The sequence below is a fragment of the Bicyclus anynana genome, chromosome Z (assembly GCF_947172395.1).
Source record: "Bicyclus anynana chromosome Z, ilBicAnyn1.1, whole genome shotgun sequence".
In the NCBI taxonomy this organism is placed as follows: Eukaryota; Metazoa; Arthropoda; class Insecta; order Lepidoptera; family Nymphalidae; genus Bicyclus; species Bicyclus anynana.
This window is the reverse complement of record NC_069110.1, coordinates 6082357-6101559: the sequence shown is the minus strand read 5'-3', so window position 1 is coordinate 6101559 and position 19203 is coordinate 6082357. Positions and strand designations below refer to the sequence as shown.

The window sequence follows — 19203 nt, the reverse complement described above, 5'->3', positions numbered from 1 at the left end:
ATTATAAATTAAACCATACTAATATTAACATCGAGATGTTTGGAAGTCCCTACAACATCGTCGGTTGATAAGATGACGATGATGATGATGAATATGAATATCAAATTAACTCCATTTAATCAGAGTTTTGACTAAAACATATTGAAAATATTTGATCATTACATAAGCCATCTTCCAGTTATAAATACAAGGGGAAAACCTCAAGCAGGAAAACAACATGATTACATAAAACTAATATATAATTATAAGAATGGGGAAAAATAAAAACAACAGCAAACGTTATCTTATTATTTATTTTATTATCACACTTACGAAAGATACAAAACATATCACGATGGCACTAACTATCAGTGCTTCAACAGACGTTTCTAGCGAAATTGATGATTATCGAAAAGATTAATAACCATCTCACTTAAGCCCTAAAACATTTTGACCACTTAATATAATAAATAAAGATAATTGAGTATATAAAATCGTCGATGTTTTCCACATACATCTATCATGTCGAATAATTAAAGAAACATTTAGACATCTACCGAATTTAAGATGAACTTTAGTTAAGTAAGTTATACCTTGTAATATGGTACACATTCAAAGAAATGTTAAAGTAATGAGTGATTTGGTTTATGGCGTAAACATACTAACGGCATATGTTATCGAAGTTATATTATAAATACGTAGATTTCGAACCGCCTGGTGAAGAGTAATAGCACCGATGCTTGTCATCAGATCGTCATTACTATCAATATTCACTATTTAAGGAACTAGTCGACGCTTATAGATGACGTAATCCACTTCTTATATAAATGAAAAGCATTCTTCTTAAAGTTTTACAGCGTCCCTAGTAATATGGGCATACTTTGGCGATTAGGATATCTCCACTATAATGGATTTCGATGGTTAGTAATTTGGTTTATAAGTTTATGGTTGCCAAGCAATTGGCTCCTTTCCAAAATCAACCCCTGGATATACACCTACTTGTAACAAAATTAACTTCTAATATGTACATAATGCAAATATTTAAAATTATTGAAAAGATCTTTATAAAAAATGGTTACGTGTCGGGGACACTACAAACAGTTTAAAAAATAAGTAACTAAAATCTAATTATATATAAGGTACCATACAACTAGTAATTATTAAAAAAAAACTGAGAATTAGAGTAATATCTAAGCAGTTTGGGGAATAATTTGACTAACATGACGAGCGGTAAATGTTTCACCGAGAAATAAAAAGTACACGAAAAATCATTTGCGAAGTTCTAGTCCCTCCAATTGAACTTACAAACCAGCACAGTACTATTGATGTAAATATTAAAAGTACTAAATTTGATTAAACAGATTGCATTAAAAATTCTCTCGGTGACCGTCGTCATAGAGTAACGCTAAATTTACACTACGACATTCAATTTATATGGCTAATTGTAGTTTTAGTGTGCATAACAAGGCAACTAGACGTCCAATATGGACATTTACGAGACGAGTTTGCGTTTTCAAAGTTTTGTAACAAACGGTTTTTGTCGTAGTGTAGATTTAGTTAACGGAAGGTTTGTTAACGTTATCAAGGGGATCTTGCTCCTCTGACGGGACGGACTGGCCTGGCGCCAACCCCAGCGGCGCGTCTCCTGGCAATGAGGGCATCAAGTCCTCGTAATGGAGGGGCGGGAGTCGTTTCCGCTGCTACGGCCTCGGTTTCAGCTTCAACTTCACTTTTCTCTGCACTGGTGCTCTCTTCTGTCGACTCTGTCGCCTTCTTCGGTGCTTCTGTTGTAGCCTAAGAAAAAAAACGTTTTGTCAATCATTTTAACTCTTCTGTCACAGGAGTGTACAACTCTTAAAAGAAGACTTCTAGCATTTAATTATTTGTTACTGATTGATGTTAACGAAATAAACTATTTAATTTTTTTATTATTAACTATACTAAATGGTACTTTGATAAAAGTTTTGTTTTATATGCAGACCAGCTTTCAGTCAGTCTTATAATTATCTTAATAGATGACTGTCTCATTACAACTGCAATACGTTGCTAAATTGATTTACTAGACACAAGATAGTCATTAACTTCCCAGCTTTATAATAAGAAACGGATCCAGATTAACGCAAAGAATTCTTGAAAGTCAGAAGGGTACACATACCACAGTAGAAGGTAATCTCTTCTTCAGAAGAGGGTTGGGGCGACGCGCTGGCGGCGTAACGGCTACTCGAGGTTTGGGAGAAGGTGATACCTGCAGACGATTGCGAAGTTTCAACACTCCGCGAGGTTGTTCCGGTGCTGGGGTTGGCACTGAACCCTGTAAAAATATAAACCAAAGAATATAGTATCAAAATCGTAACAGAAACTAAAAATATGATCTAAGACCAATTTTAGTAATAAAGTCGCCTTACGGTTGTAATTTGTATAATGCTTTTTTTTGTAATTGATATGTGTCTAATAAAGATGTTAATAAATATTTATTTTGCTTACGAAATACTTTTATAAATATAATGGGAAAACCAACAGAGATTTTGCAGCATACTCAAAGGAGGAAGTTTGAATGCCTTCCAAATCTGGTACCTCCCAAAGCCACCAGGGTTCAAACTCCATAGTTGGCCACCGTATTTACTTATGGTAGGAGTATGAGCTCAAACTTTCAGATTTTATAAAACGATGAAGGTCTGGGGTCACGGGCTCTTAGTCTATAAGTGGTGTTTGTCCAATCTTGGTGTATGACTACCATAAATTATGCATGCATATACACAAATATGCATGCATAATTTGATGGAGATTATTATATCTTGGCAAATTCGTTCGTAACACTCCCGATGGTCCGCGCGGGCCGGGGCGTGTAGCGACTAATGAAATACCCACGACTGATGCACCTCACTTCCCCGCACGCACAATTTCACACCCGCTCAGTCTTTCCCCCCTGTCGACCGAAAATCATGGGAGTGTCATCAACAAACTTGCGTATATATAACTTGCGTAACTTGAGTATATGGTCAAAAGTATACTGTCGTCACAGTATTCAACAGATTATTTCTCGCAAATAAAATGATGTTTAGATATTTATTTTATTCTGTTATTACAACATTCTTCAATACAACTCAATCGTAAATTAAAAGTTGCTGCCCTTGGTTCACTTTCAACCACTTGGACAGTACTTGTATTGTATACATGTTATACAAATATACGTATCTACAATATCTGAAAGAGTCGAATTTCCATTACCTACTTAAAATAGGAAATTCGACTTTTTTGTATTACACAATTTTATCTGTTTATTTGTTGGTTATGGACCGTTTTTTTTTTTAGAAAATAATACTTGCCATCAAAAGATTGTGCTAGGAGTGGGTACGACTATAGACAATAGGCGGGGATCGAACCACCACCCCTCGGTGATGTGCTCTTACCGTTGAGCTATTGAGGCTTATGTATTTAAAAGCTAATCTCGAAGCAAGCCTCTCTGTTTGCTGTCTCTGTTTTAATGATATCGAAATAAAAAGTAATACAAGGACCATCTATGATATTATATTATAAATTATGTACAGTTTGAGACTCTCCAACTTTGCAGTTGTGTGCATTTTAAGAAATTAAATATCACGTGTCCCAAACGGTGAAGGAAAACATCGTGAGGATATCTGCATACCAGAGATTTTTCTTAATTCTCCGCGTGTGTGAAGTCTGCCAATTCGCATTGGGCCAGCGTGATGGACTATTGGCGGAACCCCTCTCATTCTGAGAGGAGACTCGAGCTCAGCAGTGAGCCGAATATGGGTTTATAATGATGATGATGACAGTTTGAGAGGGGTAACCTCTGGATCTACATTCTGAGCTCGAGTCTCCGCTCAGAATGAGAGGGCGAATAGTCCACCACGCTGGCCCAATGCGGATTAGCAGACTTCACACACGCAGAGAATTAAGAAAATCCTCTGGTATGCAGGTTTCCTCATGATGTTTTCCTTCATCGTTTGAGACACGTGATATCTAATTTCTTAAAATGCACACAACTGAAAAGTTGGAGGTGCATGCCCCGGACCGGATTCGAACTCACACTCTCCGGAATCGGAAGCAGGGGTCATATCCACTGGGCTATCACGGCGTATCTGCTAGTTATAAAATACAACACAAACCTCAGCGTCAGATTCAGTTGCAGGTGCCTCGGACGCTGGTGTCTCAGCCACTGGGGCCTCAGAAGCGGCCTCTGTCGGCGCTGCACTTGACAGGCCAGGCCTCAAGCGAGAACTGGGCCTGATGTTCAACCTTGGTCCTGGGCGCAGAGCTACAGGCCTTGCACCAGGTTTACGACTGCCAGAGGAAACACAAACATGAAGCATTTGCTACTTTCTTATAAAAACCTATCTGACCTGAAATTGTCTCAAAAAATAAAAAACAAAAATTAGACTATTAAGGGTATAAAAATTATATAACCTAAGCGGTGGGTATACATCTAAAACTACATAAAAATCGTTGAAGCCGTTTCGGAGGAGTATAGTTATGTCAATTAACACTGTGGCACGAGAATTTTGTATTTCCGAAATTCAAGCAATCTCTTTGAAGGTATGTGATGTGGCCTTTATGTAGAAAGTCCCGAGTTCGAGTGGGAGTAAGTCAATTTGCATATTTATAACTTGTACATTGGCTCAAGTCTGATCTGGTAATATAATTCTCTGGTTCCATATTATATGTATAATACTAACTTCGAAAATAAATGAAAATAATTTAAAAATCCACTAAAACTCCATCCATGCGACTATCATAAATACGTAAGTGGCTTTGTTTAATTATTTGTTTGTTGTTAAAAAAAAAAATTTAATATCCGATCCGATTTTAAAAAATCTTTCAACAATGGAGAGCTATATTATCAACGAGTAACATGCTATAGTTCATACCCTTACACCCGCGAGAACGAGAAATACACGAGTGAAACCGAGGGGTACCCGTAATTACTTCAATATCACTTTTATGAATAAAAAAAGTTATTGTTACCCGATTGTTCTAGAAGGGTTGGGCGTAGTTTCAACCACTTCACCGGAGGAAGGGTTCCCGCTGGTCACTGGAGATACGGTTTCTCCTACTTCTGCAGATGAACTGGCTGGTGTGGTTGTGGTTGGGATTCTTCGCTGACCTGGACGAAGTCTTGGCCTGGGTAAAAACAAGAGATGATTAAAACCAAAAACAAATAACTGAAATACTATATAATTTAATTTTAAAGGGCTTTTACCACCACAAATATTCCTACGCTAATCGAGCCATCAGGAATAAGTCGGGATGATGGCAAGAGACTTGATGGATTGACGATGGTCACCTTGGAAATGGGGCGGGCCCTAATTTGGGACGCTTCATTAGCACCGTGTCATAGAATCAAGTGTTAGGGGAATAGAATCAAAACCGGGAGCTGCAGCAGAAATAACTGAAACCGGTAAGTGGCACAAGTATGCTTCTCTGACTGAGAGTTACATATTTATTCCTTTTCCGTGGAGACCCTTAAGACATGGCCAGTTAAGACAAGTTGCCAGAGTGCCAAAAAAAATCTGCGAATTATTTCACCGCGGTTAGTTGCTTCGACTGGTGACAGAAGGGCTGGTTCATTTCTTGGGCAAAGGATCAGCCTGGCTGTCCAGCGTAAAACTGTAGACAGTATTCTTGCCACCATTCAATATGGGCAAGGTTTGTAAAAAGCTGTTTTGAAATTTTTGTATGTTTGTCTATTTGTCCGGGCTAATCTTTGGAAGCTCACTGGAAGATAGTGCAGACTCTTGAGCAAAATATAGGCTGCTTATTATCCCTGAAAATTCGATGGTTTCCGCGGGATTTGTGAAAAAATAAATAACTACTGCCGACGTTATCACCATCTAGAGCCCCCTCCCCATGTCATCAAAAATACCCCCTACCTCCCTATGCTTATGTAATGAACGACGCCGTTTCGACGGTTACCATGAACTTCATTGTATAAGTAATTTAATGAGTGGACTCCTCGGCTGTAGCAACAGTTTATTGCAAAATATGGTGGTATACTCGTAGTAAGTCCACGTGGACTAAGTCGCGGGCGTCCGCTATTATTATAATAAATACTGATGTGTTTGTTAATCGAATCAAAATCGTTTATTTATGAAATAGATATATTAAAAGAAACAAACCTGGGTACAGGAGATTCAGAGGATGGATTCGTGTTTGCTGCCTCCTGAACTGGAGCACTGGTACTGCTGGGACGAGTGCGACCGGCAAAGAGACCGCGACGCCCGAATGCCTGCTAACAATGTAAAACGAAACAAATATACAACACTGTCATAGGTAGACAAAGAGACAAAATTTTACATGCCATGGATTCACCATGGCAGAGAGTGCAGGATTAATTAACTCCCTTTCACTATAGCTTGGTGACTTCGTTCGTAACACTCCCGATGGTTCTCGAATGGTGGAAAAAAAACATTTATTTTGCTTATGAAATACTTTTATAAATATAATGGCAAAGCCAACAAAGATTTTGCAAAGGAGAAAGTTTAAATGCCTTCCAAATCTGCTACCGTATTTACTTATGGTAGGAGCATGAGCTGACAAACTTTCAGCTTTTATAAAATGATGAAGGTCTGGGGTCACGGACTCTTAGTCTACAAGTGGTGTTGGTCCAATCTAGTCATACACAAATATGCATGCATAATTTTATGGAGATAATTATATCTTAATGCATAATTTGATGCAGTTTATTATCTATATCTTGGCAAATTCGTTCGTAACACTCCTGATGGTCCGCGCTGGCCGAGGGGCGTGTAGCGATGAATGAAAAACGCACGACTGATGCACCTCCCCGCACGATTTAACACCCGTGCAGTCTTTCCCCCTGTCGCTCGCATATCATCAACGAACTTGCCAGACTATAGTTAATACTCCCTACTTCGCTCACATTGTTCTTACTGCCCATACAGATTTCGTGTAATCCTATCAAAGTAACTTTGTTTACTCATTCTATTATAGAATGGTCATAAAGCAGGTAAGATTTTGTTGCTTCTCACAGTCACTTTTACGGCACATACTAATAAACTATACACCAGCATATCATTTAGTTAGTTCATTTGTTATGAAAGTGAATAAATATAATGACTTTATAAGTAATTTTGGAGGCCAGTAGTCCACCACGCTAGCCCAATGCGGCAGACTTCACACACGTAGAGAATTAAGAAAAAATTTTGGTATGCAGGTTTCTTCACTATGTTTTTCCTTCACCGTTTGAGGCACATGATATTTAATTTCTTAAAATGCACACAACTGAAAAGTTTGAGGTGCATGCCCCGGACCGGATTCGAACCCACACCCTCAGGAATCAGAGGCAGGCAATCACGGCTCTAATTAATATTATTGTTCATACTCAAGGTAAAATACAGCTTTCTAGTAGCAATAGTCTCTGCGCTAAACCGCGGACGGACGGACGGACAGAAACTACGGGTGCTTTGTGGACTACGGAACCTTGAAAATTCTATTACACCAATAGTTTTGAAGTTATTTATTTTAATTTAGCCCCTTCTTTTTAATCTTTAATTGTTTATAACATTTGCTATTCGTGTGTGTAAAACTGTAGCTACAGTTCTTAGTTTTACCTACTCTTGGACTAACAATGGCACCTATTATTAAAATACATTAGATCTACCTCAGCCAGGTCAAAAGTAACGAAAACCAATCAAGCACGTGCCTCTAAAAAGCTTTTCTTTAAAAATACAAAACGCAGTTGCAGTCCCACTTCGATCAGAGGATACGGTACACACAACCGTAATACCACAACAGAGACACAACCTGGGGCCCAAGCCAGATGTGCTCTCGTTGTGAAAGAGAAATATCAATGAAATATGAGAATATTGAAAATTTGAAAGAGACACCATACATCTAATGGAGGTCAACGTCCTCTGCGTGGTAAGTGTCTCGATCGTGGAGAAAAGCGTACTACTACCGCGCACATAACTTTACAGGTCTGTCGTATATATACTGTAACATCAAAAACACATCATTAGCGCGATGTAGAACTCTTACAAAGATACATTTTAATTTTCAACGCCATCTATGTCTGTACGTAGTAAATCTCATAATTTGAAATATCTCGATAGATGTCTCGATAAGTGACGTCATTCCAGACTTACGACTTACGAGTACGAGTACCTGCTCACTAATCTGTAGCGATTACTGAGTAGGGCCTGTAGCCATGTGGCACGTCGATTTTCTTTCTACAAACGCTATCGTTTCGAAAATTATCGAAATCCATAAACGCCATCTAGTTCAGTTTTGAAAAACCTATGAGTTTATTGTATGTAATTTACTCATTGACCTCTTTGATAAAAGGAGGTACAATCTTAAAGAAAATTTCACTTAAAAACTGGCCAATTTTGCTTTGACAGTTTTACAATTTTTGGTAAAGAAAATTACACCTAAAGGCCTTTAATTATAGGCCTGCATTCAATGAAAGTTAAAATTCATAGCAAATTCAACCTTAAGGATAGAGTATAAGGTTAAATTTGCAAATGCGACTACTTGAATTTAGTGTCAAGAAGTTGTGTTTGGCACTCTGAGTGGGGACGTTTATTGCGTTTTTGCTTTTTTAGTCGCTGATTGTGCATCCACTTTTTAATAGGAGATCGATGACTTTACTATAAAAATTGGTTTACTATGCTACGGACGCCCGCGACTTTGTCCGCGTGAATTTCAGTTTTTCACAAATCCCGCGGGAACTATAGATTTTTCCAGATTTCCATTCCAAATTTCAGTCAAATCGCTTTAGAAGCCGCAGCGTAAAAGTGGTACAAACATACTTACACACTTACTCACAAACTTTCGCTTTTATAATATTAGTGTGATTACCTATTAAAAAAATAGGTTTAAGCTTCAACTATTATTTATTTTGTGGTTTTACTAAAGTCGTAAGTAAGTTGTAAGATTTTTTAACCAAATATTTTTAGTTATACTATATATTTTTAATAGTTTTAATAACTATTAAATGACTAAACTGAGCCACTCAATTTTTTTACATTTTCTTACAAGTGCTAGTTTATGAGAGTATTATATTATGTATATTCAATAAGATATTTTTAGAAAAATGTTTTTAATATTGCTTTTTTCGTGAAATATTGTCAGTTAGTGAAATCACTATCAATGACATATGCTAATTGATATAGTATATGAAATTTAGATTTATGTAAAAAATTCATCCGGTGCTTACTGGTGGATATTACACAGTAGGTAAAAGGTAGGTTTTAATAGGTTGATAAAAAAGACCAAAGTAGTGAATAGGCGAGATCCAACTTGTAGATGATACTTAATCTAACTGAGTTGTTGTAAATAACGCAACATTGTAAACCTTTATTGTTGTAATACATGATAATTCAAGTGATTAAATGATATATACAAAACACAACTTATTAATATATACATACATTATTCGCATTGCAGAATTTCGCTCATGCTTTTTGCTCAACAACATCAAGAAAAATCGCTTATAGTATAAAGCGGTATTAAATAAAACTATGCTAACCTTAGCCTGTGCTGGTTTTTCGACGGGTGCGGCCGATGTTGAAGCTTCTGCGGCTATGGCAGCGGTAGCTTTCCTGGCCCCATTTGGCTTACCGAAACGACCTGTCAACAAATGCTCACTTACTATACCACCACATTTTGTAATAGACTGCCGCTGTAGCCGTGAAGTCGACACATTGAAATCACTGGCATGTCTCTCAATAAGTTCAAAGTTTTTATTAAACGTATATTATAGTGTCAATGATTACGTAAATGACTAAATTGAAAATGAAATGAAATGTATTACATGACAGGCTACTTATATACCTATTGTTGTGATAAACTAAAAAAGGATAAACCTGGCTGAGTTTGTTGTGGGCTCTTCTCGAACCAAGGTGCGTTTGGAACCCTCGTAACTTTAATTTTAAGTTTTCGAATAATCACCATTATCTTGAGTTTAATATTATTAAACTTAAGTTTCGAAAGAGCTTCTAAAGTAAGCCTATTTGAAATAAATGAATTTTGACTTTGACTTTGACATTAAATAACTTATACAATAAAATACTTAGTAAACTTTGACACGGCGTCGTTCAAGTATTACGTAAATATATTAACCGTAGAGGGTCCTGCTTTGATTATTTTTGAAGACATGGGGGAAGGGGCTCTAGATGGTTTTTACGTCAGCAGTAATTATTTATATTTTTACTCACAAGGCAACTCACATAGAGATTCCGACAATTGAAAACAATGAACAATGTTTACGTAAGCATGAGAAGGGGATAGATAAGAGCTTTACTTATTTTGCTGACAATGAAGTGGGGGTAAATCATTGTAAAAAATCTGTATACGTAATATTTGAACGGCTCTAGTTAATTGTAAAATATTTCGGTGTTACAATCAAATTATGTACTTTGTTTATTATACGAATACAAAGTGTGAAATTAAAATAAAAGTGAAGCCTTCATTGAACTTGTTTTTTTATTTAATTGGTAGACTAATATTTCACTAGTGAAATAATGAATAAAATAATACCGACCACCTAGATGTGGAGACACCATTACCAGTACCCACTGCCTGCATAAAATATTAACTAGTAGTAAAGTGGTAGAATGACATTCCGATACCCTTTTGCAACTAGCTGAACTACTTTACAACTTCGCATAAAAATCGCAGAGCAACAAGAAAGAATAGGAAAAAATTCGCTTTCATTTTGCAATCATAAATATAATTAGTAAGTACATGAATAAGAAACAAACACAAATGCCTTGTTATGTGCACAAGACGCGGTAACCATACAAAACATTTGTTTTAACGGTTGTTTAAAGAACGTAATTTTGCAAATTTAAAGGCAAATGTGAAATCTTAATGCATATATTACGTAGAATTACCTCGTACTCTCGTAGACGATTCCTGTGGTGCTTCAGTGGCTGCGCTTGTAGAAGCAGGTGCGCGAGACCGGGCACCAGGACGACCCTTGAACCTAGAAGGACGAGTTGGCGCGGCTGTTGTTGTAGTTGTAGTGGGGGCTGGCGTGGTTGTGGTCGTCGTGGTCGTCGTCGTCGTTGTAGTCGTCGTAGTCGGCGTCGTTTCTTCTTCGGTTGTGCTGATAACCTCGGTTGTCCAAGCATCGTCATCTACTGCAGTCGATGCATCAATATTTAAATCACTTGATGGATTTATTTCGTTATTTAAATTTTCTCCAGCCAAATAGGCATATAAATCTAAAGCAACCTTTTCCATTGCTGTCATTGTCGTGTATTCAGTGGTTTCTTGATCGTATGTAGTTGTTTGCTTATAGTCCAATGGTAATTTGGAATCATCTGTAATTTCTTGGAATCTGACACCACTTGAAAGACTATGGCCCTCTCTTTGTGATTCTTTGGTGTGAGATGGTTCGTTAACGGGTTCCGCAGATTGAGTTGTTGTTAGACTTTCTGAAGAATACCTCGTAGGAGGTTCCTTGTATTGTGCAGGAATTCCACTCGAATGTGTCTTGAAACTTTCAAGATCTACCAGTTCGGAGCTTGGCCGTCTGAAAAATTAAATGATTCTTATATTATTACGTATTTTTAAATGAAATTTTTAAAGTTTTTTTTCTGTAATAGTAATTTCACGAATAGTTTGGTATTAAATTTACGATATTTTTTCAATCATTAGCGTAGCTACTTTTATTTAAATTATTTGTGTCAAGACTGGTATCGAGACAGACAAGGTTAAGCTTTATGAAAGACTAGCTCAGCGAAAATAAGTATATATTATAGACTTACAAATACTATAATCAAGCTAACAACAGTATTACGCCAACACAAATTGCCAGAGGAGAGACACCATGCCACCGAAGACCAAATGTATATAAAAATAAATACAGCATGCCATATAAGTAAAAGACATAACATACCCATACGTTTAAGAAGAGCGAGAAGGAGCGAATAAGAGGAAGAAGAGTAAGAAGAGGTATATTAAGGAATAGTCTATACCTGATGTGAGCTCGAGTTCTGCTTCTTGTTTGTCCTATTGACTCATCTGCAACATTGTCAACCTGAGAGCGACCGCGATGTCTTTTTGTTTCAGTGGATACCTCGGGAGCTTTAGTAGTAGTGGTAGTACTAGTAGCCGCGAAGTTACGACCACGCGGGGGGAAACGGGTGCTCGATGGTAGCCTGACAAAAAAAATTGTAGCATTGTACGTACAGTCTATATCCGAGAGCTGTCTTCGTAGTGCAGTGATTCCACATGGACCCGTGTGTCAATAAGCGAGGGTTAAGAATACGTTACTAACATTACGCTGATAATCTACTATAGCGAATGCTACATCTACATCCATCACTAATACTGCTACAAATATATACTGGTATATATAAATAATATTTCTACTATATATGTATACTATAAGCCCGTAGCGCACTTTTGTATGAGAAACTTACCGTTCTTCACGTGATTCCTCTTCAACAGGAGCAGGTGTAATGTTACGTCCCCGAGAACGTCCTCTTGAAGGTGTTGGGTTAACTTCATTATGTACTTCAGGGGCTGCTGTAGTAGTTGTGGTAGATCTGTCAATTGTACTATATTTGCTTTTAGGTCTTGTTTCTTTAGCTATTTGGTTTTCATTTTCAACTTTCTGTGGTCCATCGTGCGAGTTAGTAATAGGTAAACCAGTAACAGATACAAATTTCCCTTTATTATCTTTTTTACTCTCCTCATCCTCGTCGTAATAATAGTATATATATTCGTATTCATAATCTTGACCATTGGGTCCTTTTTTCACTTGAATTCTAGAATGCTGTTTTTGCTCTGAACCTGCAGTTTCTAATTTAACATTAGATGAGAGCAAACCGCTATTGATGTCATCTATAGTATCAAAGTTTATAGGAATATAATCGTAGGCTTTTGAAGTTGCTATTGCTGACGTAGTAAGAACTGGTTTTTGAGTAGTAGTTCCGTCGTTACTGCTTAATTTTCCGGATTCTGAAAGTGTTTCTAAAGCAACAGCCATTTTTGGATTTATATCAACATTTTTTACGTTTTCAACAATTTTTATATCTTCAATTTTAGATATAGGTATATCAACTTCTATAGATTCTGCATTTTTTATTTTTTGCCCTTTTTTCAATAAAGCTTTTTTATCTTCTTCAATAGAAATAATTCCTTCAGTTGGATGTTTTGCCTTACCACTGTGTAACTTCTTAAATATTTTATCGCCATCATCGGGTTTTGTTAGGCGATGATTTGGATGTTTTTCCGGTATCTTGTGTGCTGTTTCAAAGTTCCTTATAGGTGTTTGTTGACCGGAACTCACTAAAACATATTCTTCTCCTGGACGTGGTTCAGTAATAATATCCACTTCACCACAACTCACATAGGCAGTGTAAAGCAGGAAACATCTATAACAAAGAAAGACACTGTTATGAGAAAATGTATACTGTTACGATATTTGGGCTTACATCACAAACTTTATGAGTCACTCATAGATATCTGGCTTGTAAGCCAACGAAATCAATTCACCCATACTATAACTTGAAAGAAACTATGAGTCATCTAGGCATTGTCACTTGAATTTCAAACAATATGAAATTGTTAAGCCTATTGCTTAAGTGAACTGCCTGGTTAGTCCAGTAGTTAGCCTAGGTTCAGATCACGAGGTCCTGGGTTCGACACCTTGGTTGGGCTATGACAAACTAAGCTTTTCTTTCTTCTAAGAAAGTTTCTGTTCAAATTCTTAGTCCAGAGATGGGAAGGTGTTGTTACCCCGAGTCCCGAAGAGCAGTATAAACCGGTCCTGCTAATTGTCTTTAACATCTGATAGTGGTCGTTAATGAGATACACTAGCCACGGCCGAAGCCAGACCAGCCAGACCTGGACCAATTAAGTTTCAATCGGCCCAGCCGGGGATACAACTAGGTCACACATACGCGGAGGCCGTCGAAATAAATAGTTATAATAAATAGTCTGTTAATGATGATTGTGATGATAATGATGAAGTAGGCTGTTCTGACGGCCTCCGTGACGCAGTGGTGTGCGCGGTGGACTTAATAGACGGAGATCCTGGGTTCGATCCCCGGCTGGGCCGATTGAGGTTTTCTTAATTCGTCCAGATCTGGCTGGTGGGAGGCATCGGCCGTGGCTAGTTACCATCCTACCAACAAAAAACGTACCGCCATGCGATTTAGCTTTCCGGTACGATGTCGTGTAGAAACTGAAAGGGGTGTGGATTTTCATCCTCCTCCAAACAAGTTAACCCGCTTCCATCTTAGATTGCATCATCACTTACCATCAGGTGAGATTGTAGTCAAAGGCTAACTTGTAAAGAATAAAAAAAGATTGCTTAACTCAACTTAGCAACTACTTATAAAATAAAAAACAGAGAAAATAGAAATATTACAGAAACAACACTGTATAGGTATTTAAGAACGAGCAGTAATTGATTAGTAGGCAAAAGGCAAACAATGTCAAATTAATGTGGTCGTGAGAAATTGTATCAAAACAGAACGTGGGTGCGAATAAGTGTTACGCATTATGATACCATAAGCGCAAATTGATGGAGTAATACCACTATAATCACTTTCGCCTTAGATTCGTTCTCACGTCGCTCGATCAATCGCATTGACGATAAAAGAGTTTGTGACGTGAATTTTCGAGACCACAGACACACATAGGAAATCTACCATTATGGGCCAAGCACGTTACAGAAAAAAGTCAATAAATCCTTTATCATAAATCAAAATCACCAAAAAATATTAAAAATCACAGTTGTAAATATTTTTTGAAATGTATGTTTATTGTTGAAATCGTGAATTTTATATTGTTGGTACTTGCCCGTATCGTGATTATGCAATTGCCAAGCAAACTGACATTAAACCAGTCTAAAACTGATATTATTAAATAACTAGCCGACACCCAGTTTCACCCGCTTAGTTCGCCTTTCCGTGAGCATACGAGAATAAAATATAGCCCATGCCACTCATAAATAACGTGGCTTTAAAAAATTTTTCATTACAAACTTTACTTTTTCATAATCTTAATATATAAATGTGAAAGGTCATTCATCAAGAAAACTCGTTTCGACTCGAAATTTGGCAGGGACGTAGGTTATAGTTAGTAGAGGTCCGCTGCGAAAGGATTTTGCGACAGGGCCAGATTAAGGAAGCCTAAGGGCGCACGATGTCGCGACCGTTCGCTAGTATAAGTATAGATAAAGGACGCTTTCGACGTTGTAACGGTTCATTCATCTAATCTGGACCGAGCAATGTATGAAAAATAGTCTGTCTCCTTTTACTAATTATACTTCGAAGTACTTTACTCTAAACAATCTATTCGATTAAAGCCATTCACTGCCGGTGACGTAGTATTCAATAAAGTTACAGTGATTCATAACACTTTGTCCACAAGTCAACTATTTTAATCGGAAGGCAAGTATTTCCGTGTAATTTCTTGCAAGCCTCACTTCACTGTCCGGAAGCTTTTCGAAGGATGACGCTAATGAGCGATTTATTTGTGTTTATAAATAATTTATGCTATCATTAATATTTATGACGATACGTTTATCAGATTCGGTTGGCTCCTTGTTGCTACCTCATTGACGATATTAATTCCTGTACACTGGATGTATGGCATGAAATTAAAATAAATAACTTAGCCTCAATAATTCCGTACACGAGTGCAGCTAGATCAGTAACCGGTATACAATAAGTACCGGTTCAATTTCACTAGATGTAAGGTCGCAATGAACGCAAGGCTATGTGAGCGTATCCATTTTAACTGCTCCCTGGACCACTGTTATAAGATATACCTTAAGGTCATATACAAATCTTCCGATGTCCTTTAACTTAGTGCATATTAAATCTTCGGATCTTTTGTAACTTAATGCGTATTTAATATTCGGATCTTTAGTAACATAGTGAATATAAAATGGTCGGACGTTCAGCAATTCAGTACAGAGACGATGAAACCGTCTTTTATCCAGAAACTCTTTTGTGATATATTGATTGGGTCTATTATCGTATTTGAATAAAAGGTTTATTGGTTTCTTAGTACCTTTGCTTTTATTAAATAAGAAACATTATTTTACTGATAATAATCAAAACCTTTCTCCAGCCTGGCAACCATGCAAGACTACATGAGTAATAAACACTCCAGTTTCTCCTTGTTTTAGTATTTTTCAACAAAATTATCTACGCTTGCCTGAATTCTTCATTGACCCAGTAGAGTATCCTCTCATTTAGTAGTCAATAACGATACACGAAACTTGACACGCGGACGAAGTCGCGGCTGTCCGCTAACCATGTAATATTTTGGCCCAATGTCATAAAAGTCCTTAGTCTAGAACTTCTTTTTTTCGTTGCGTTCCCGTAGTCCAGACAATGAATAAAACTTAATAAAGAGAGTAAACAAATGCCACGTATTCATTAAAAGAAATTATAAAGTTCTTTAAATTTCTTAACACATACCGCGTGGCGAACCGATGCAAACGTAATAATTATCTACGTCCGACAACCTTGCATGTTATCGAAAATGAAAGAGAAGAAAGCGAGAAAATCAAATTTATTGCCGCTTAGCTTGTATTGGTTACAAGATCAAAGCCTAAATGCATTGTGGGGTTATAACAATTCCCAGTTGCGACAAAAAGTGTTTCCTAATACATGTGCACATAAATTGTGGAGTATACAGAGATCTTAATGTTGTATTGTATATTGTCAACCAATAACATACGAGTATAATCTTAAATATAATAATAACCATGGACCTTATTAGAAGACTCAAAATCACTCAGCGGGCGACGGAGTTTCTGCGGCTGCGTGATCGAATCAAAAATGATGAGATCTGCAGACGAACCAAAGTCACTGACATAGCTCAGCGAGTCGCGAAGCTGAAGTGGCAAAGGGCACACAATAGTTCGAAGAGCAGATCGATGTTGGGGTCCCAAGGTGCTGGAATAGCGACACTGCAGTGGAAGTCGTAGTGTTAGTCGACCCCCACTTGGTGGACTGAGAATATCAACCAAGTTGCCGTTGGATGCTGGCGGCTCGAGACCGTAGTTTTCGGAAGGTCATGCAAGAGGCCTATGTCCAGCAGTGGACGTCCATCGGCTGATAATGATGATGATGATGAACCAATAATATTACAGGGCTCTGTAGCCAGCCTCCCTTACGAGCTTACAAGAAAATGAGTGAAAATAATTTCCCGTGGAAATACAGGATACGTTTGCAAGCAGTGAAAGGAACTTTTAACATGAGAATACGTTTGAAAAGCTTAGTCACTTAGGCCATTGGCCTTAGGACTCAATTTCAACTTGACATTTCAAGCTGTTTCTGAGAATCAGGGCTCACGGCAGGCAGAATCAGGCACACGGATGAAAATAAAGACTAACAAAAAAAAGGTCGAAATAACATTGCTTCGTTCGCTTACTCATTACAAAGTCTGGTAATCTAAAACCTAACATTCGTATCGTGGTATTTATTTTATTCTAAGAAAATCGTGAATACTGATATCTCAACAGCAGATATATTTCTCACACTATCTATCTGCATGTGTGGTCAGCGCTGATATCGCAGAAAATGTTCTTAGAACCCATTTTAATATATAACCCGTCATAATATTAGTATGCGTAACAATTACACCTTGCTTGTTACACTAAGTACTTTGTGTACCCAAAATAAAAACTGTTATAATTATTATAAATAAAATTTGTAATTAACTAAGTATTACAAATAAAATCTATGCTAGCGTTACACGTAATTAGGGCGATCTTAATCCTGGTCACCATCGTGATCGTCACCCATCTCCATGATAAGCGAATCACCAATCTTCTTGTTGATCCGTATATACTTATTGTAAACAGGTCTGTAATAATATGACTTGTAATCGTGTCTTTCAGCCATTTTACTCAACACTTGTTTTTCTAAAGCACGCAACTTGGCTTTTTGTTTTTCTTCGTCAATGAAATGAAGGAATTTCTCATATTCCTGTTGAGGGCTGTTGTGAATGTAACGGGCTATGAATCTCGATATCGGATGACGATGATATTCCCAATGTTTTGGACAGTAATTGGGTGGAGTCACGGTTAACTGAGCGGGGCCAATGTAGACGTTCGAGTAAAATATGATAGCGCCAACAGGAATCAATCCGACCATCGCGTATAAGTGGAACATGTCTTTGAATTTGTGCCACTGAAATCTTGACGGAGTCAATCGAAAGATTCGTTGATCGCCACCTCTGAGTGGTTCACTGATTGAAAATTTAACATGTTGTGTAATACAAGTAACCTGTTTTCTATTTATTAATAATGTTTTTTCAATAAAATACCGACAAGCAGTCCACGGCATCATTGTCAACAATTTTAATGAATTGACATTGACACACGGGTTTGTTTGTTTTTAAAAGATTACGAACATTATGGTTAAATTACATAACAAAATATATATTTAAAAACAAAACATACATTAAATAAAATTGAAGTTACTGTCTATGATTTCGAGAAAGCAGTGTTTTCTCAAGTGCTTATAGTTAATTACACGTCACAAACGAGCTTATTAAAGTTTTTGTTTCCAAAAATTTAAATTAGGACCTATAAATTAAGGCATTGGTACAAATACTTCCAAGTTTTTTCACCAACGTAGGTTGAAACCTAACGTTGCAGGTCAGTAGGTGGTAGTCAACGATCATTATAATCCAAATATGAAGTCAAATGTAAACAAAACAGATACATTATACTTTAATTGAAATAGAAAAAGTATGTAAATGTTCACGCACAAGTTATGAACTTTATTCTTGTAGCACAAATGAATCCCACGTTCTAATTTCTACACCTTTTTGCTTAGCTGTGTTTACAAAACGTTCTCCATGAGCATTTTGTAAACTGAAATACAAATTGTTTCCCTAATTGTAGTCGACCGCGAATCATCTGCAATGTTTATATAAAAACTTGCCGACGCCTCGCGGTTTCACCCGCTAGTTCCGGTTCCTGTGAAAATACGGGGATGTAATATAGCCTATGACATTCACAAATAACGTGGCTTTCTAGTGTGAGGTTGCTTGTAAGTCGTAGCACCTTTTCCCGTACGGCGCTAACATCCGAAAATGTGTTACTGTGCATACATAGTTCAACTTACACGTCGCTTACAATAACTCTACCTAACATTATATTAAAAAGGCAGTTTGTATGTAGGTGTGTATGTTTATTCCTCCATTACACTGCGGCTTGGCTGAAATTTGGAATAGAAATTGATTTTACTCTGAATT

The 19203-nt window shown here is 37.3% G+C and overlaps 2 protein-coding genes across 4 annotated transcripts in view; both read right to left on the bottom strand.

Moving 5' to 3' along the window:
• Positions 1-275: 275 nt before the first annotated feature.
• The window catches only part of LOC112048334 (uncharacterized), a 48458-nt gene continuing 29530 nt past the window's right edge, over positions 276-19203 (bottom strand). For 2 of the 3 annotated variants that reach the window (XM_024085826.2, XM_052890855.1), the window contains exons 3-11: positions 12393-13349; positions 11946-12128; positions 10857-11500; positions 9491-9591; positions 6117-6229; positions 4966-5121; positions 4110-4284; positions 2135-2290; positions 276-1773 (exon numbers count right to left, since the gene is read on the bottom strand). In XM_024085826.2, the coding sequence (XP_023941594.1) occupies positions 1561-1773; positions 2135-2290; positions 4110-4284; positions 4966-5121; positions 6117-6229; positions 9491-9591; positions 10857-11500; positions 11946-12128; positions 12393-13349 (2698 nt within the window). In that variant the 3' untranslated portion in view covers positions 276-1560. The remainder of the gene's footprint in view (positions 1774-2134; positions 2291-4109; positions 4285-4965; positions 5122-6116; positions 6230-9490; positions 9592-10856; positions 11501-11945; positions 12129-12392; positions 13350-19203) is intronic. The other variant, XM_024085834.2, reaches the window with a different exon arrangement.
• Positions 13356-19124, bottom strand: LOC128199752 (NADH dehydrogenase [ubiquinone] 1 beta subcomplex subunit 5, mitochondrial-like). The gene has a single exon (XM_052890856.1). It carries the CDS (start codon positions 18288-18290, stop codon positions 17712-17714), a length of 579 nt encoding a protein of 192 aa, XP_052746816.1. The 5' UTR covers positions 18291-19124; the 3' UTR covers positions 13356-17711.

Coding starts and splice junctions, on each gene's coding strand:
- LOC128199752 (XM_052890856.1), bottom strand. CDS start 18,290: ATGATGCCGTGGACTGCTTGTCGGTATTTTATTGAAAAAACATTATTA.